General features: G+C 32.1%; 1 protein-coding gene and 1 pseudogene across 1 annotated transcript; one reads left to right on the top strand and one right to left on the bottom strand.

Annotated features, from left to right (window-relative positions):
- Positions 1-1,388: 1,388 nt before the first annotated feature.
- Positions 1,389-3,622, bottom strand: LOC114308267 (endochitinase EP3-like). Its single transcript, XM_082874956.1, has 2 exons — positions 3,101-3,622; positions 1,389-2,213 (listed from the first exon to the last, which is right to left on the bottom strand). Exons 1-2 carry the CDS (start codon positions 3,519-3,521, stop codon positions 1,810-1,812), a joined length of 825 nt encoding a protein of 274 aa, XP_082731082.1. The 5' UTR covers positions 3,522-3,622; the 3' UTR covers positions 1,389-1,809.
- Positions 3,623-17,541: 13,919 nt separating this feature from the next.
- Positions 17,542-18,879, top strand: LOC114281867 (endochitinase EP3-like; annotated as a pseudogene).
- Positions 18,880-19,102: the final 223 nt, after the last annotated feature.

Raw genomic sequence — 19,102 nt, 5'->3', positions numbered from 1 at the left:
ATTTACTGGCAAGTCACATCAGAAAAATTGATGTGACTTGCCAATAAATCTCAACCACACAATGGAGCACTCTAGGAAACTTTAGGGAAAAATCACTCTAGAGGATCCTTGCTCTCAAATACAGCCTTAAGATGCAAATGAGTAGTGACGGAACTACAACAAGACCGTGAGGGGCCGTGCCCCCCCCCCCCCCCCCCCCCACCCCCCACCCAGTCATGAGAAACAATTGGGTGTATGATACTTGATAGTTGATAATATGCTTACCATTTGATAGATATATTAGCCCCTAAACTACTACACAGTTGAAATCAAGGCCCATATTATATCTTGACATTTTATAGACATTTTATTTATAATTGGGTAGTTTTTTGATTTAATGAATTAAAGGTATAATGGAATGATTATTAGAATGTTCATTTGTACATTTGATTTATTAAAAATAATAATACAAAATACATGACAAATAAAATTATCATTTACCATTATAAATGACTTGTCATTTCAAATGGAGGTTAACGAAGGAGTAATCTCATTTCATTTCACTCTTATTCTAATGAACCAAAAATGACATTAGGACTAATTTGATTATTTTAAGAGGTTAAGGGTTTTACTCTTGTCACAAGTAATTTTTTTTTTTTTTTTTTTTTTTAGACTGTAGTCTCCAATGTACACATAATAATAATAATAATAATAAAATGATTTTAATGAGTTAACCAAATAATATAAAGAAAAAAAATTACGAATGTAGAATTTATACAGAATTTTCTAACTGTTTAATGTGGCAATAATTTTTTTTTTTTCAATTAGTCATGCAACATCTCGCCCCCTGAACATAAGATTCTAGTTCCGTCCCTGCAAATGAGATTGCAATGGGGTTTTCTCTGTCAAATTGCTTTATTTGAATGCAGAGCATCTCTCTGTATGACTTTGATCATAACAAGTCCATTATTTCTTGTATTCGGAAAAATCTCTATTCATTTCGTGTTCAAGTTTTTTTACTGACAAGTTTTCTATTGGCTTTTGTTTTACATTGTATCAAACATCAGAAAATGTGGAAAACATTTTCCAGAAAGTGTTTTCTGCCGACACAAATGGAGCATGAGTTTCAGAACAAGGTGTTTTTTGTAGTTCTCTCTGTTGGGGGGTTTAGTAGTTGGCACCTTGTTAACTACTGGCCTACTGGTTTTTCTGCAATCTTTTTTTTTTTTTTTTTTTTTTGCTCCTGTCCGGATCTTCTTTATACTCTCTTTTATATTGATTGTAATTTTTATTATTACTATCAAAATATATTCCTTCTCTGCGGATAAAATGACTGATACTAACAAATTTATTTTATTATTATTATTTTTTTTTTTTTTGCCAAAAAATATATATTTTGAACAACGATATGAAAGCAAAATTTATCAATTAATTGTTGAAGAAACCAAGATTATTTAGCAGCAACTCAACAATACATTTGAATCTTTACTAGTAATTCCCCCCATATCATGACCAAACATGTACATAGCTATTTTATTCATTGCAGTGGTATTACTGCAAAACTTATGCTGTGTTTAGTTGAAGAATTTAGGAAGGGATTTGAAAAGAGAAAAGGAAAAAGTGTGTAAAATTAGGTAAAATATAGATATATTTTATTCACATTTTACCTAACTTTTTCCTTTCCCTTTCCAAATCCTTCCTCAAATCCCTCAACCAAACACACCGTTAAAAACAATAATAGTAATATTTATTTTCTTCCATGTATGTCGAATTTATTACAAGGTACTGAAGAGGAGCTAGCTTCCATGTCGGCTAAATTTTTTTAGTGTCCTAGCATTGGAGATTATCACCAGGCGCAACCCCAAGTTGGTTGCAATAGTCAGTGTAGTACTTAACACGAGCATTGACTGCATTTGGGTTATTACCATTGCACTCGCCACTGTTGATGGCTCTGATTGTTGCACCGAATCCAGAATTTATGACATTGTGAACGTTGTTCGTCCAAAACCACAAGGCAGTCTTGAACGACACCACTGAATCTGTTGCCACAGTTTCCGGATTGTTTAGTCCATCGAACCCAATGTTTTGCCCAGCAGGCCCATAGTTGTAGTTCCATGACAGTTGAAGAGGACCTCTGCCATAGTAATTCTTGTTTGGTGCACATGGGTACTGAGTATTTGATGGATCACAGTAGTTCTTAGAGGCACCATCTATCTCTTCAATATTGCAAAAAACTGCCAAATCAGAAAGTTGTGTGTAAGATATATGTTGGTAAAATAGAATTTGTTTTGATTGTGTTATATTTATTTACAACTATACGATGAAGGCTTGGATGAAAAGCCCCAGAACAAGTTCCTGAATCGGGAAGGGTGCCAACTAAATACATCCATAAGCACAAAATCCCCGATCATTGAATAACAGGAATAAAATAAAACGATAGATCATGTTGACGATCAATTCCTCCTCTTTGTCATTTTAAAGAAAGCATTATATTGACTAGACCGTTAGAACTCCTTTCACATTTGCTAAATTGTGCAAATTTTTCTAGTATTTATGTACAAGAAAATGACTCGTAGCTCGAATTTGGTGGCCCGAATTCGGCTCGAAACCCAAACGACGTCGTTTTGGGTTTCGATTTTTTTTTTTTTTTCTACCTTTTCTTTCTCTGCCTTTTCCTTCTTTCTTTTCTTCTTCTTCTTTGTTGAACACAAGAGAAGAGCAGAGGAAGAAGAGAGGAGAAGAGAGAGGAGGAGAGAGGGAGAAAGAGAAAGGAGGAGAGGAGATCGTCGCAGCACTACCGCCGTCGCCTCACCGCCGCCGATCGTCGCAGCACCAGCGATCGTCGCAGCACCACCGCCGTGGCCTCCGGCCCTGCCTCCGCCTCCTCCTCCCCTGTAATTATGCCCCCTCCAGCCCTCCTCCTTCCACCTTCTCTTCTTCTTCTTCCTCCTTCTTCTTCTTCTTTTCTTCTTCTTCTCCGAATTCGAGCCAAATTCGATTCTCCAAATTCGAGCTACCTATCGGAACCGCTATATACATGTACATGCATAAAAATTTTCAAATTTGTGCAGATTTTAGCAATTTACGTGTGGATTGGAGGAAAGTGAAGTTGAAATCTTACATCCAGTCTCATGCGTGGCATGTGCGAAGAAAGCAGCAATTTCGCGCTTAGAATCGTCAGTAGTTCCAGTGGTGCCAAACGAAGGGTAGGAGCCGAGGGCATTAAGAAATGCAGAGCGGGTGAAGAAGCTTTTCCCTACACATCCAGCAGGAGCTTGATTGATTATGCCATCGAAAAATGCCTGTGTGACTATATCAGGGACCGAGGCACCATTGGAGCCAGAGCCAGAGCCAGTACAAGGGCCTGATTGGCACCCTGCACCACAGTAGGCGTCGCCAGTGCCACAGTACCCGAACTGGCTGCAACATAGTCCTGCAGCACAGCCGCAGTTCTGACCCAATACGATTTTTGGTACCATATCGGCGAGAATTCCGGCCAGAATGATTGTCAGTAAGCTGTTTTTGATATTGAGGGATACCATTTTGGAAGAGGAATGTGTGGATGGAAGAGTGTGTGTATGTGGGATGAAATTAAGGTGAGAGACACATGTATTTATAGTTGTACAATGGAAAAAGTGTGGAAAAATCAACATTCCTACTATACGACAAATGTTTTCAAATTAAAGTTTGAAAAAGTTAAAAAAAAAAAAAAAATTGGTAATAAAATTAGACACAATCATCTTATATAAGGTGAGTCTAATATTTTTGTAAATCTTATTTTTTTGTTAATCCCACATTTATATGAAAAAATTGTGTCGAACTCTGTAAAAATAGAACAGGTATTAAAGTTTAGCTTGCAATTATTAAAAATTATGTAATTAATTATGTAAGTAGAACAATGGTTGAAGCTTAGCATGCAAGTTTCTAACAAGCGTGTTGACTTTGGCGTCTGGCTTGACCTTGACTTGTGCGTCAATAAAGTAGACTGATTCTCACCATACGATCTTGTTTTCTTTTCTTTTCTTTTTTTTTTTTTTTTTTTTTTGAAAATTACAAGTTAGTGAAATAGTGAAAAATAATTATACTATAGACGATTTTTTTTTTTTTTGATATAGCTCTAACACACAAAAAAGAAATGTACCAAATATAAGAAGAGCTTGCACCATTTACACAGGACATTAATACTACTATAAAAATACAAATATTTTTAGGGGTTGTTTGGAGTGTCATAAATAAGTGTACTTTTTGTCTTTTTGAACTAAAAAATTGAGGAAAAAAATATGAATGTTTGGGTTAACTTTTTGACTTTTATGAAAAAATGTGTATTAAAAAATTATATAAATTAGTACATAGAGGAAAATTAAGATTTAGAGTTGTGCAGCTATAATTTTTGACTTTTGATGAATAGTGATAACTTTTTAAATTTTTGAATAACTTTTTGACTTTTTTACAAGTTACCAAACTTGGCCTATACGATAAATGTTTTCAATTTAAACTTTGAAAAGTCTAAAAAATAATAAATCGATAACAAAATTAGACACAATTATCTTATATAAGGTGAGTCTTATATTTTTATGAATCTTATTTTTTTTTTTAAGTCCAACATTTATATGAAAAAGTTGTGTGGAACCTAGAACAAGTATTAAAGTTTCGCTTGCAATTATAAAAAATTATGACTTGACCTTGACTTGTGCGTCAATAAAGTGGACTGATGATTTCCCACCGTATGATCTTGTTTTCTTTTTTTTCTTTTTTTCTTTTTTTTTTTTTTTTGTTGGAAATTACTGAGATAGTGAAAAAAATGATTGCACCATAGATGAAAGATAAGATAAATTACACTTACTCTTTTGGAATTTGAGTTTAATACATAACTTTTGAAAAATTACACTAACTCTCTTGTTATTGTAATTATTCAGACAGAATGAAAATATTAAACTCATGCACTATTTCTTTTCTTGTTTTGCTTTACTTTCTGTTTTTTTTTCCTGCTTTACTTTTTCTTTTTAATGTAATTTCTTCTATTTTTCTGTCAAGAGTTGTTGCCTTTTTTATAAGTATAAGAGTTTGTGAAAATAAGATTATTAACCATAGGGATGAAAATGTAATTTTCATAATGTCAAAGGGTGAGATGTAATTGGATACAATCTTAGAGGGTGTCAGTGTAATTTACCTAATTTTTTTGGGTACAATTCTAACCCAGAAGAAGGAATTGTACCAAATACAAGAAAAAATTGCACAATTCACACAAGACATTTATACAACTATAAAAATGCAAATATTCTTTCACTATCTCATTAAATAAGTGCACTTATTAAAATTATATTATTTTTTTATTTTTTTAAATATCTTTTCGTAAAATAAAAAAAAAATCCTAAACAAGTAAATTCCAAATAGCCCGTCACAATTAGTGCCAGGGAATGTGCCAAGGCATTTTCAATCGTCATGGTGATGGCCCCCACAATACCCATTTACAATTTAGGATAAATTATTAATAGACTATAATAGTTTGACTCAATTTTTATAAAGCACTGTTAAAAATAAGTCTTAGTTAAATCGTCGTTAAAAATAATTTTTTGTAATAATTTTTTATATATGTTTGCAAAAATTGATAATTAGTGACTTTTTTCTTGTCACAGTTTTTATAAATTGTCATTAAAATTTACAATTAGTGACACTTTTATGTAACAAATTTTTTAAACTATGACTAAAACTTATAATTAGTGATATTTTTTTGTGACAAAATTTTCAAATCAGCAGTGAAAATTAACAATTACTGACATTTTTTTAATATTGTTTGATAAAAAATGTCATTAATTATCACATAACTTACTGAATAAGAAATCTATCTATTAAGCCTCTGTTTGGGAAGTGGGTTGACTTTTTGGCTTTTTAATTTTTTGGCTATTTTAACCTGGGACTAAAAAGCCTGATTTGGGAAGGACTTTTTGAATTTTTTGATTTTTTTGGTGAGAGAAGAGTATAATGATTATGGGTTGGATTTGATGTTTTATTTTTTGTGGCTAAAATAGCCTATTTTATTTTTTGTGACTATTTTAACCCCTAACCTACCAAAATCAACTTCCCAAACTATGCCTAAGACTTACACGTAAATCTCACTTTAGTTTACTCATTTGGGTTTGGTTAGGGAGAGTTAATCAATGAAATAACCAACTGTTTTAATGGTTCTAACGGTTAATATTAATCTAATAAAACCATATTGTGCATACAAAAAACAAACCTTCTCTTTGTAAATAGATGCCCGATCTTTGCGGATGGACAAACACTGGGTCAATTTTTATTACATATTTTTTCATAAAAAGTCAAAAAGTTAATCCAAACATCCATATTTTCTTCTTCAAATTTTTAGTTCAAAAAGACAAAAAATACACTTATTTAGGATACGCCAAACAACCCCTAAGTTAAAAAATAATAATAATAATAATAATAATAGTAATAATAATAATAATAATAATAAATTCTGGTACTAAAGTCTATGGACCCACTTGATTTCAGTCTACAAATTTGTTCCAAGTCCAATCTTAAAATATTGCCAGGTTCGGAAATAGGTTAATTTAGTAATTTTTAATTTTTTTGGTTAAAATATGAGATAAAAAAATTATTATATTTAAGATAACTTTTTAATTTTTTATGAAAAGATGAGCAAAAAATTAAGAAAAAATATAATCTTTTACTTTTTATATAATTTGCTAGATTTTTGACTTTTTAAATGATTTTTTGACTTTTAAATTAAAATGTCACGTTGTGAAACGAGACCTCGAGTCTACCCAACAACTTATATATTAAATAAATAAATATATGTGCATTATAAAATTAATCATTAATAATTTTATGATTAATTTGGCACAATAGCTTAATATTTAGCCACTATATTCTAAAGATAAATTTACGTACATATATATTTCAATTAAAATACATCTTTTTATTTTTAAAAAATAAAATTAATTAAATAATATATCAACAATGATACATGAGCTCTAGTGAGATGGAAAGTAAAAAAAAAAAAACAAACAGAATAAGGTCAAAATATCACATCAGATGAACTCTACATACATCAAAACATTTTTGATAATATATATGCATACATTACTCCAAGAATACCTATGATCCACGACTGTTCGGTAGAAAACTGTATACGATGAGCTCAAATGTTGAAAGAAAACGTGTACATCGTAGCTAGCTGAGGTTGCTAAGCCAAATAGTCTAAAATCCAAAGTTTGGTAAAAGAGTTTTGATTTTATTGATGGATGCTATTAATTTTTGGTGTCGAAATTTCTGATATATTTGGCCCTTTAAACACTTCAATCAATTGACGATCCAAACTCGAACAACAAGGCTTGGAGGAAACAGCTTTTATGACCGCCACATGAAAATGAAAATGAGCTGGGGGTGCTGGGGGTGCCCCCAGCTGGGGGTCCCTAGCAGTTCTGTTCACATTGAAAAATGCGGCAGACCCCCAACAAAACCCACCCCCAGTGACCCCCAGTGCCACGTGGCACTGGGTGATTGGAAGGAAAGAAAAAAAAAAAAAGAAAGGAAACTGGCCAATGAAAATGAGCTGGGGGTGCTGGGGGTGCCCCCAGCTGGGGGTCCCTAGCAGTTCTGTTCACATTGAAAAATGCGGCAGACCCCCAACAAAACCCACCCCCAGTGACCCCCAGTGCCACGTGGCACTGGGTGATTGGAAGGAAAGAAAAAAAAAAAAAAGGAAACTGGCCAATGAAAATGAGCTGGGGGTGCTGGGGGTGCCCCCAGCTGGGGGTCCCTAACAGTTCTGTTCACATTGAAAAATGCGGCAGACCCCCAACAAAACCCACCCCCAGTGACCCCCAGTGCCACGTGGCACTGGGTGATTGGAAGGAAAGAAAAAAAAAAAAAAAAGGAAACTGGCCAATGAAAATGAGCTGGGGGTGCTGGGGGTGCCCCCAGCTGGGGGTCCCTAGCAGTTCTGAATTCACATTACAAGTCTAGACAAACCATTAGAGGAAAAGACAATTCTATACGTTAATACTAACACGAGTCCCAAAGCACCCCCGCCTCCCATTAGAGGAAGAGACAATTAAACTTTAAAATTTATAATACCTTTTTAAAAGGAAAATGTTTGGTAGCTCAAAATTTTGTGGCTCAAATGGCTCAAATCTGTCAAAACGATGTCGTTTTACACTCAAAATCTGTCAAAACGACGTCGTTTTGACAGACTTGAGCCATTTGAGCCACAAAATTTTGAGCTACCTAGCATTGTCGTTTTTAAAATTGCTCCGCTTTGTTATAGTTAATACATATAGTTTGATTTTAATTATTTTTTTAAAAATTAAAATTTTTATTTTTCTTGTTTTTTGGTTTTTGGTAATTTTTTTTAATATCTTAAGTAAATTGTTTACTTTCTAAATGTACATAACTTAGATAAACGTAAAAAGTAAAATATTTAAAAAATTCAATAAATATGAAAATATACTGAATTTTTATATATATTTAATATTTTTTTGTATTTGATGATTTTTTTTTCATAAGTATTAAATTTTTTAAATATATTTAGGTTAGGTGCATCTAAAAAATAAATAAATAAAATCTTAAATTATTAAAATTTTAAATAATGTTTGAGGGCCCGAAATTAGGGGCTCGAATTTGGCTCAAAACCCAAAACGATGTCGTTTTGGGTTTTGATTTTTTTTTTTCTTCCTTTTCTTCCTTTTCTTTCTTCTTCTTCGTTGAATTGAACAGAGGCGAGAGAGAGAACACAGAGGCGAGAGCGAGAACGTAGGTCGTCGTCGTCGCAGCTCGTCGGCGTCTCAGCTCGTAGGCCGATCTCGCAGCTCGTCCCTCGTCGGCCTCGCCTCCACCTCTGCCTCCGCCAACCGCCGCCTCCGCCTCCACCTCCACCTCCACCTCTGCCCGATTTTGTTGGCCGCTCCAGTCTCTTTCTTCTTCTCCTTCTTCTTCTCCTCATCCTCCTTTTTCTTCCCCCTAATTTCAAGCCAAATTCGAGCCCCTATATTCGGGCTCTGTATCATTACTGTAAAATTTTTGACTAAAAACAAAAAAAAAAAATTCAATTTTCTGAAAGTGGGTTCAATTTTCTAAAACTAAACAATGTGATTATTTTTTGAAGGCTTGGCTTCGCTCAAGTTGAGATCAACTTGGGAGAGCATTTGGGCTTGGTAGGTCGATTTTGGGACTAATTTCAGTGATTCGAACCGTTTCCTTTATAGGACTCATTGAGTAAATATTCATGCAAAAAATCAAGATGATCAGATATCAATAGTTATGTGTTTGAATCAAATTTGCATTACAAAATATTGATAGCTATTCTTGAAATTATATTTGTTGTCTATTTTTGTAAAGCAATTATGATTCAAACATATAGTTACTGATATCTAATCATCTTGATTTTTTACATGAATATTCTACTCAATAAGTCCAAAAAGATGAACGGCTTGGATCACCAAAATCTATGAAACTCTGTATTTTTATATAATAAAAATAATATGTATATTTTTAATTTTCTTAAATAATTATTCACAATATTTTGAATTTAATAGTCTGTATATTTTTATACTGAAAATTTATTCAAAATAAAATAAAATAAAATATTTTTGACTTTATATTATTACTCAATATTAATTTCTGAACCGTATGATATTTTTATTATATTTTTCTCTATATTTTTTGTAATCAAATTACACTAAAACCTAATATTTTATATCAAAAACCATGGGTTTGCTCCCCAGGTTTTCTCGCTTTCCACCTTCAACGTGTAATCATCTTATGTATCAAAAGACAACATGGTGAACATGCTGGCCAGGTGTTCAATTTCTTCTTCTTCTTCTTCTTTTTTATTTCTTTTCATTTTCTTTTATTTTCTTTTACTCTTCCTCATTTTGCTTCTCTTCCAATTGTTGCATAGCTCTCTTTCTATCTGTTTCATCTCTCTCTCCCCCTCCACCTCTCATTCTCAAAACTCTCTTTCTCCTTCTTTATCTATGTTTTTCCTCCTTCCCCGACCTCCATAGCCACGGCCTTAATCCACACTATCACCAACCCACGACCTTCTCCACCACCAGCACACCGTCGGATCGCCACCACCACCATCACCTATTTCCATTATCATCTAGAACCACCATTCACAAAGTGTTGTAGGTGAAGAAAGAGAAGAAGAAGGAAGATGGAGGAGAAAGAAACAAAGTTAGAGAAGTTTATTTTGAATTTCAAAAGTTGGTTTTCGGCTTACTTTCGGCATGCCAAAACCATTCATTCCGGAAAGAAGTGAGAAAAATAGGTTATGTAAGATGAAGTACGGAGTAAGTTGAAGAGATTGACGAAAGAATGAAGTAAAATTGTTAAGAATTAAGAAAGTTATGGAGTCCGAAAGATGGTTCAAATAAAAAAATGTCCGAGACGGTAGGAAAATAATCTTATTTTTCGTCAAATTTTGGAGATCCGATGACATGTAAAAAGAGACGGAACGAGGCGTGTGAGTAGTGAACCAAAAACTAGGCCGTAAAGTGAATCCAATGACAAAAAATAAGATAAAACGGAATTACGATGAAGAAGATACAAGTATTTGAACTGATGACATTGAAAATAAATTTCTGGGTCTTTCTGTCGTGCATGCTGCGGTTGTGGGAGAAGATGAACTAAATTTTATCTAGCGTTTCTTGGCTCATGGTGTTACTGTGCATCCTAGTACATTTAGGTTAATCGAGTGGTCCTATGACTTTGGGGATGACCACCCTTAGGTTTTTCGACGTGTAGAATCCATTTTTGGGGTTAGATCTTGCAAATTCTGAGTCTAAGATGATGATCAACAACTAAAAATTCTAATAGAATCCAATGGAAGATCAACGGTGAGATCGCGTCCGATTGATGTGAAATTTCAGCAAGACGATCATGGAGCCAGGACGGTCATATCTTATGATTAGAATCATAAATCAAATTCGGACGATAAATCGTTAGCAACCTAACATAGTAAGAAAACTCTCATAACCCTCTCATTCTTTTTAATTGTTAAATTTTTAGATTTGTGTTCATATGTTAAAATAGCTAAAAATTTAGATAAAATTTTGTTTATAATTGTATGTAAATTTGTGATTTGTATGTTAAATATTTGAAGGTTATTTTTTTTATTAGTAGCCTTAAAATCATGATATAATCTTGGAATTAGACTTTCATGTGTAGTTTGTGCCATTAAAGAGATGATTAAAGATTTTATTTGGTTTGATTATATAACTCTTCAATCTACCAGAAACTTGTACGAATTTTTAGACAATTTTATGCTCAAAATTTTGAGATGATTTCCTCTACAAAGTTGTTGAGAATGATGTTTAGTTCATCTAGGAATTTTTGCAACAATTATTGAGCTTTGTACGAATTTATACAAAATTTTAATTAAATCTAAAACTGTAAGACAGATTTTACTATATGTTTGAAAATTTATAAAAAATTCTATGTTAAGCCAAATCTGGTAATTTCTAACTAAAATATAAAATTTGAGTAGTCTAGTTTCATAATAAATTTTTAGATTAGAATTTAAGTATGAAATTAATTTAAGAAAATGTGATAAATCTATGTCATAAAATTTTTGAGAATTTTACAGAATTATTTATAACTTATTTTTGGAAAATTATTTCTGAAAAATGACCCAAACATATTTATTGAATATTCTGTACATTTTCACGAATTTTAGAACTGTATAAATTATTTATTTATAATTTTTATTACCTAAGGTATAACCTGAAAATTTCTAGATAGGTTAAGATCATCACTTCAATTATTTATTTGGATAAAAATTAGTTATTGTGTTGGTCTAATTCATCAAATATTGTAAATTAGTAATCCATGTACGGGTGTATTGTGGTTTATTTAATATATATTGCAGTAGCCTAATTTTGTAAATTAAAAATCCATGCATGTGTGTGACTATGGTTTATTTTCTTTGTATCTAAATTATTATTTCATACCATGGTTTAAATAAATTGTTTATTTAAATTCTGTACATTTATTTATTATTGTGTGACATGTGCAATATTTTATGTTGAAAATTTTAATGAGTTGGTATAACATTATTTGTGATTAAAAATTAGAATTATTTGTGATTAATATCAAAATTAACTGAAATGATTAACGGCATACACAAAGTTAACAATTGACGGTTAATACCAGTTGTTCAGGGTGAGTCTTGGTTTTAAAAATTCTACGAAATTAAGGGTTGACAGTCAATACCGGTTGTTCAGGGTGAGCCCTAGTTTTGAGAATTCTCACGTAAATTGTGTTGCGAAACTCTAAGATGGCACGGGACTTATTTGAACCCTTTTCGGTATTCGGTTTTGGAATAAGGGTGGATGTGCCGACGGCACACAGGGAGGTTACGTACCCCTGGCAGACCGTTTCCTTGGGGCAGACCACGGATGCCACTACTTGGGTATATAACTCCGGACATGGGCATCCCTGGTTGTTACGGTTGGTAACACTTAAATATTTGACTAAGTGAGGGTTTCAAATTAACCGTTGCCATACTTAGTGGTTGGTAAGTTAAATCTCTTTGGTGAGATTTCGAGTGTCATTTAATTAATTTGTTAAAATTATTGAAATTATTTTAATGGTTGTAATTTATGTTTACAATTATATTGCTATCTCATATTTACAATCTCATTATTTTTCTCTTAAAAAGAATGGTAGGTTGATTATGTTTTCTTACAGTGTTGCAAAACTCATGGCATATATTTTTGTTGCCCTGACGTTTTATGCCAGGTTTTGACGAGGAAATAATTGAAGCTGAAATAGAGTTGACGCTAACGTAGAGCCTTGGCTGACTTGAAATCATGACTAAAGTCGAATAACTTTATTATCTTATAAATTATCTATTAAGGACCTTATAATTTCATTTGATGTTGTATTTGGATAAATTTAAGTTTTTATTTAATATTATTTGAACATTTGGTTATGTACGAGAGTTGGAATGTCCTATTAAGATGTCAACTTTTTAGTTTATTAAGTCATTTTGTTTATTTAATTTCCCTTGATGCTCCAAAAATTTGGGGCGTCACAAAATCGGTTCCAAAATGAGTCTATCAAAATATCAAAGTAAAAATAAATGTTAGAAAAATTTAAAATGTAAAATTTGTTACAAATTAGTAGTTGCAAGTCTTGCAGTAGTTCTATTAAACCAAACTTTCTAATCCATTAAGGCATGGTAAAACAAAAAAATTAACAAGAGGAATCAACTGAGCTAGTTGGTTTGGTCTGAACCCATGCACCTCATTAAGGTTTTAATATTTTAAAATTAAATATATTAAGTGATAATTAATTAAACGCGTTTGATAATCATAATTGATATCATTTAAAAATTTTAAGTATCTCCTAAAATGTAGGTTAAAATTTAAGAAAATTTTAAATTATATAAAACTTATTTAATTCTGACTAAATTTAAAAATGCTAGACATAAGTATCAACATATATATATATATATATATATATATATATATATATTATTATAAACTCACCACCACCACCATCACCACCACCATTAATGCTACCATGCAGTGGGGAAGCCACACTTGGTCCAGGGGTCACGTGCCCCCTGGTTTTGGAATAATTTTTTATTTTTTTTTGGGCAAATACAAAGAAAACATTTTAAATAAAGAAAATTATAAAAAATTATTTAGAGTGAAATATCAATAACATTTTTAAAATTATGAGAATAATAATGGTTGTTTTTTTATTGAAAATAAAGATAATACGATAAGTCATATTATTATGGGGATTTTTTTTAAGGTCCCTGGTATTGAGATTTTATAGTATGAAGGACATCCAATATTTTCATAATGTCTAAGGTCTCTCAACATTGATCTAGATAAAATTTGATTCAGAGAAAATTCGGTGTAGAGAATTTCTCTGGATACATCACAGAAAAATTTCAAAATTTCTCTGGACTCCTCAAACCCAGAGAAATTCCCAGACAAACATTTCTAGAGATTCTCTCACCCAGAGAATTTTTCTGGACTCCACAACCCAGAGAAAATTCACAGACAAATATTTCCAGTGAAATTCTCTCAACCCAAAGAATTTCTTTGGACTTCACAACCAGAGGAAATCCCAGACAAACATTTCCATATTGTCAGCACTTGTATTTGAACCCACAGTTGGAAGGCCATGGGAAAAAGATCAAACTAATATTATTTTCCAATAAAATAAACATCTAAAAAGCAACACTTACTATGACTACAAGATCAAAACAAATGATCATGATTATAAACAGCTAATTTCTTCATATATACCAAAAAAAACACCAAAAACTACAAAACTAAAAAGGAATAACTTACTAATAACCACTCCAAATTTCTCTTGCCCAGCAATATCCCAACAGTAAAACCTTATCTTCCCACAGTTGGTGAAGAAATCCAGTGGATGAACTTCAACACCAATCGTAGCTGCAAATCAAAAAATCTCCTCGATCCATATCTCACTACACACATATCTACACTATATATATATACACGAATATGCATCTATATATGCTTACATTTGTATTTCTTCTCAAACTCTCCCGTAAGATGGCCTTTTGATCTGGGGATTCCGAAATCATCCAATCTTTGCTCCATTCGAGACCATCACAGCGGAGACGGAATTAGCAATTGTGACCTTGCGGTTCTCGAGGACTTAGAGGGAGTTCTTGGTCTGAGAGTCGAGAGTTCTGATCTTGTTCATCAGAGCTTTGGAAGATAAAGAGAGAGAAATGAGATTTGATGTGGGAGAGTCAAATTTCTTTGTGATATATGGATGTAGGGTTGAGGGACCTTAGACATCATAAAATAATATTGTGGATCTCTTCCATTACTAAAAATGGGAGAGGGACCCTAGACTAATTTTTCCAAGTCTTAATAGATGGATTTATAGTTTAGTAAGTTTAATGAAAATTAATGACGTTTTTCATCAAACACTATTAAAAAACGTAACTAATTATTAATTTTCAGTGATGATCTAAACATTTTGTCACTAAAAATATTACTAATTATAAATTTTAGCGACGGTTTAAAAACTTCGTTACATAAAAACGTTTCTAATTGTAAGTTTTAGTGATAATTTATAAAAACTATGATAAGAAAAAAATCACTAATTGTCAATTTTTGAAAACATGTGCAAAAAATCTTCACAAAAAATTATTTTTAATTACAATTTTACTAAGACTTATTTTTAACTATACTTTATAACCTATTCATAACTTATCCTAAATTGAAAATGTCGTGGCACATTCCTTGGTACTAATTAATCATATTGTGACGGGTTATTTGGAATTTACTTATTTAGGATATTTTTTTTAAAATTTTTTTTATGAAAAGGTATCTAGAAAAATAAATAAATGATATAATTTAAATAAGTACATTTATTTAATGAGACAGTGAAAGAATATCTAATATCCTGTGTGAATTGTGCAATTTTTTCTTGTAATGGGTACAATTTCTTCTTGTTTGTCAGAATTGTACCAAAAAAAATTGGGTACATTACACTGATACCCTTTGAGGATTGATCCAATTACATCCTACCCTCTGATTGATCCAATTACATTCTACCCTCTGACGTTATGAAAATTACATTCTTACCCCTGTGATTAATAGTCTTATTTCACAAACCCTCTACTTAAATAAAATGTAACAACTCCTAACAGAAAAACAGAGGAAATTACATTTTAAAAAAAAAAATAAAGCAAAGAAAATGAAAAAAAAAAAAGAAGAGAAAGTAAAGCAAAGTAAGAAAAGAGAAAGTCCATGCGTTCAATATTTTCACTCTGTCTAAATAATTACAATAATAATAGAGTTAGTGTAATTTTCCAAACGTTAAGGATAATATATATTAAACCTAAATCTCAGAAAGTATAAGTGTAATTTATCCCCTATCTTGGATAAACAACCAATAGGTCCTAATAGTTAGACTTAATTTCCATCAAGTCCTATTGAAAATAAGTCTTGGTAAAATTGTCGATAAAAATAATTTTTTGTGACAATTTTTTACATACGTCGCTAAAAATTGACAATTAATAAATTTTTTGTCATGATTTTTATAAATTGTCGCTAAAACTTACAGTTAGTGACTTTTTATACAACAATTTTTTCATAAGACTTATTAGATAATAAGTCCACTTATTAGGACTTACATGTAACTACCCCTTTTATATAAGATGGTTGTGCCTAATTTTGTTATCGATTTATTAATTTTTAGACTTTTTCAAAGTTTAAATTGAAAACATTTATCGTATAGTAAGAATATTTGTATTTTTATAGTGGTATTAATGTCCTGTGCAAATGGTGCAAGTTCTTCTTGTATTTGGTACAATTCATTTCCGTGTGTTCATCTATAGTATAATTGTTATTCACTATTTCACTAATTTGTTATTTAAAAAAAAAGAAAAAAAAGAAAACAAGATCATATGGTGAGAATTAGTCCACTTTATTGACGCACAAGTCAAGGTCAAGCCAGAAACTTGCATGCAAAGCTTTAACTAGGGTGTTCACAGTTCGATTGCGACTGAAAAATCTTTAATCCATAATATATCTGTTGGATTAGCAGATTAGAAAAAATCAATCCGCATTCGTCCGCCAGATTGATGGATGCAGATTGAGTGGGTTGGCGGATGGATACAAATCGGTTTAGCGGTTTAAACTTTTATAAATTTTGAACAAAATACAACAACTTATTAATATTTTTTTTTATAACAATCCAACTTAACATAATCAAAAGATTATCAAGCAAATTGTCAAATAGGAATAATAAATACATATAAAAAAAAATTATACATTATCAAAACTATTTCATTACTTTTTTTATTCAAAAACTATATAATTTGATTTTTAAAAAAATAAAAAAATTAAGACTTCTATTTTCCACACAAAAATACCAAAAATCAACACTTGCTATTTTTTAATAAAAGGATTTCTAAATTGGAAACAAATTGAAAACACAACAGAATATCTAAACTTTTTTTCAATAGAAAATACAAGCAGAATATCTAAACAAATTAAAAATACAAAGTCTTACAAATTACTAGGGTTACTCGCGGTTTGGCGATTCGGTTGCAGCCAAATGAATACCAAATTCGTCATCTGTTTAAAACTAGGCGGATTGGAAAAATTCAATCCACAACCATTTGCTCGTCATCACACATTCGTTCAAAATACGGTAGATTGGTTCGGATCGGTTCGGTCGGTTTGGACGGATCGAAATATCCGTTGCTCAACCCTAGTTTCAACCATTGTTCTACCTACATAATTAATTACATAATTTTTAATAATTGCAAGCTAAACTTTAATACTTGTTCTACTTTTATAGAGTTCGACACAATTTTTTTATATAAATGTGGGACTCACAATAAAATAAGATTCATAAAAATATAAGACTCACCTTATATAAGATGACTGTGTCTAATTTTGTTATCAATTTATTTTCTTTTAGACTTTTCCAAACTTTAATTTGAAAACATTTATCATATAGTAGGAATGTTGATTTTTCCACACTTTTTCCATAGTACAACTATAAATACATGTCTCGCTCACCTTAATTTCATCCCACATACACACACTCTTCCATCCACACATTTCTCTTCCAAAATGGTATCCCTCAATATCAAAAACTGCTTACTGACAATCATTCTGGTCGAAATTCTCACCAGTTTTGTACCAAAAATCGTATTGGGTCAGAACTCGTTCCCTGATATAGTCACACAGGCATTTTTCGATGGCATAATCAATCATGCTCCTGCTGGATGTGTAGGGAAAAGCTTCTTCACCCGCTCTGCATTTCTTAACGCCCTCGGCTCCTACCCTTCATTTGGCACCACTGGAACTGCCGACGATTCTAAGCGCGAAATTGCTGCTTTCTTCGCACATGCCACGCATGAGACTGGATGTAAGATTTCAACTTCACTTTCCTCTAATCCACACTTAAATTGCTAAAATCTGCACAAATTTGTAAAATTTTATGCATGTACGTACATATATATACTAGAAAAATGTGCACGATTTAGCAAATGTGAGAGGAGTTCTAACGGTCAAGTCAATATAATGCTTTCTTTAAAATGACAAAGAGGAGGAATTCATCGTCAACATGATCTATCGTTTTATTTTATTCCTGTCATTCAATGATCGGGGATTTTGTCCTGATGGATGTATTTAGCTGACACCCTTCCCGATTCAGGAACTTGTTCTGGGCTGTCTATTATTTTGGGCTTTTCATCCAAGCCTTCCTCGTATGGGCCTAACGTAGTTGTAACTAAATATCACACGTAATAAAAAAAGTTCTATTTTACCAACATATATCTAACACACAAAACTCTATGATTTGGCAGTTTTTTTGCAATATTGAAGAGATAAATGGTGCCTCTAAGAACTACTGTGATCCATCATATACTCAGTACCCATGTGCACCAAACAAGAATTACTATGGCAGAGGTCCTCTTCAGCTGTCATGGAACTACAACTATGGGCCTGCTGGGCAAAGCGTTGGGTTCGATGGACTAACAATCCGGAAACTGTGGCAACAGATTCAGTGGTGTCGTTCAAGACTGCCTTGTGGTTTTGGATGAACAATGTTCACAATGTCATAAATTCTGGATTCGGTGCAACAATCAAAGCCATCAACAGTGGTGAATGCAATGGTAATAGACCGGATGCAGTCAATGCTCGTGTTAAGTGCTACACTGACTATTGCAACCAACTTGGGGTTGCGCCTGGTAATAATCTCCAATGCTAGGACATTACAAAAATTTAGCCGACATGGAAGGTAGCTCGTCAGTACCTTGTAATAAATTCGACATACATGGAAGAAAATAAATGTTACTATTATTGTTTTTAAAGTTTCGCAGTAATACCACTGCAATGAATAAAAAAAGCTCTAGCTAGGTACATGTTTGGTCATGATACGGAGGGAATTACTAGTAAAGATTCAAATGTATTGTTCGGTTGCTGCTAAACAATCTTGCATGGTTTCTTCAACAATTAATTGATAAATTTTGCTTTCATATTGTTGTTCAACATTTTATTTATATTTTTTTTGGGGCCAAAAAAAAAAAAAAATTGTTATTATCAGTCTTTTTATCAGCAGAGAAGGATATATTTTG

The sequence above is a fragment of the Camellia sinensis genome, chromosome 6, assembly GCF_055761805.1.
Source record: "Camellia sinensis isolate YWXY chromosome 6, ASM5576180v1, whole genome shotgun sequence".
Classification (NCBI taxonomy): Eukaryota; Viridiplantae; Streptophyta; class Magnoliopsida; order Ericales; family Theaceae; genus Camellia; species Camellia sinensis.
Note: the sequence above shows the minus strand (reverse complement) of the source record. Positions and strands in the feature narration are given on the sequence as shown.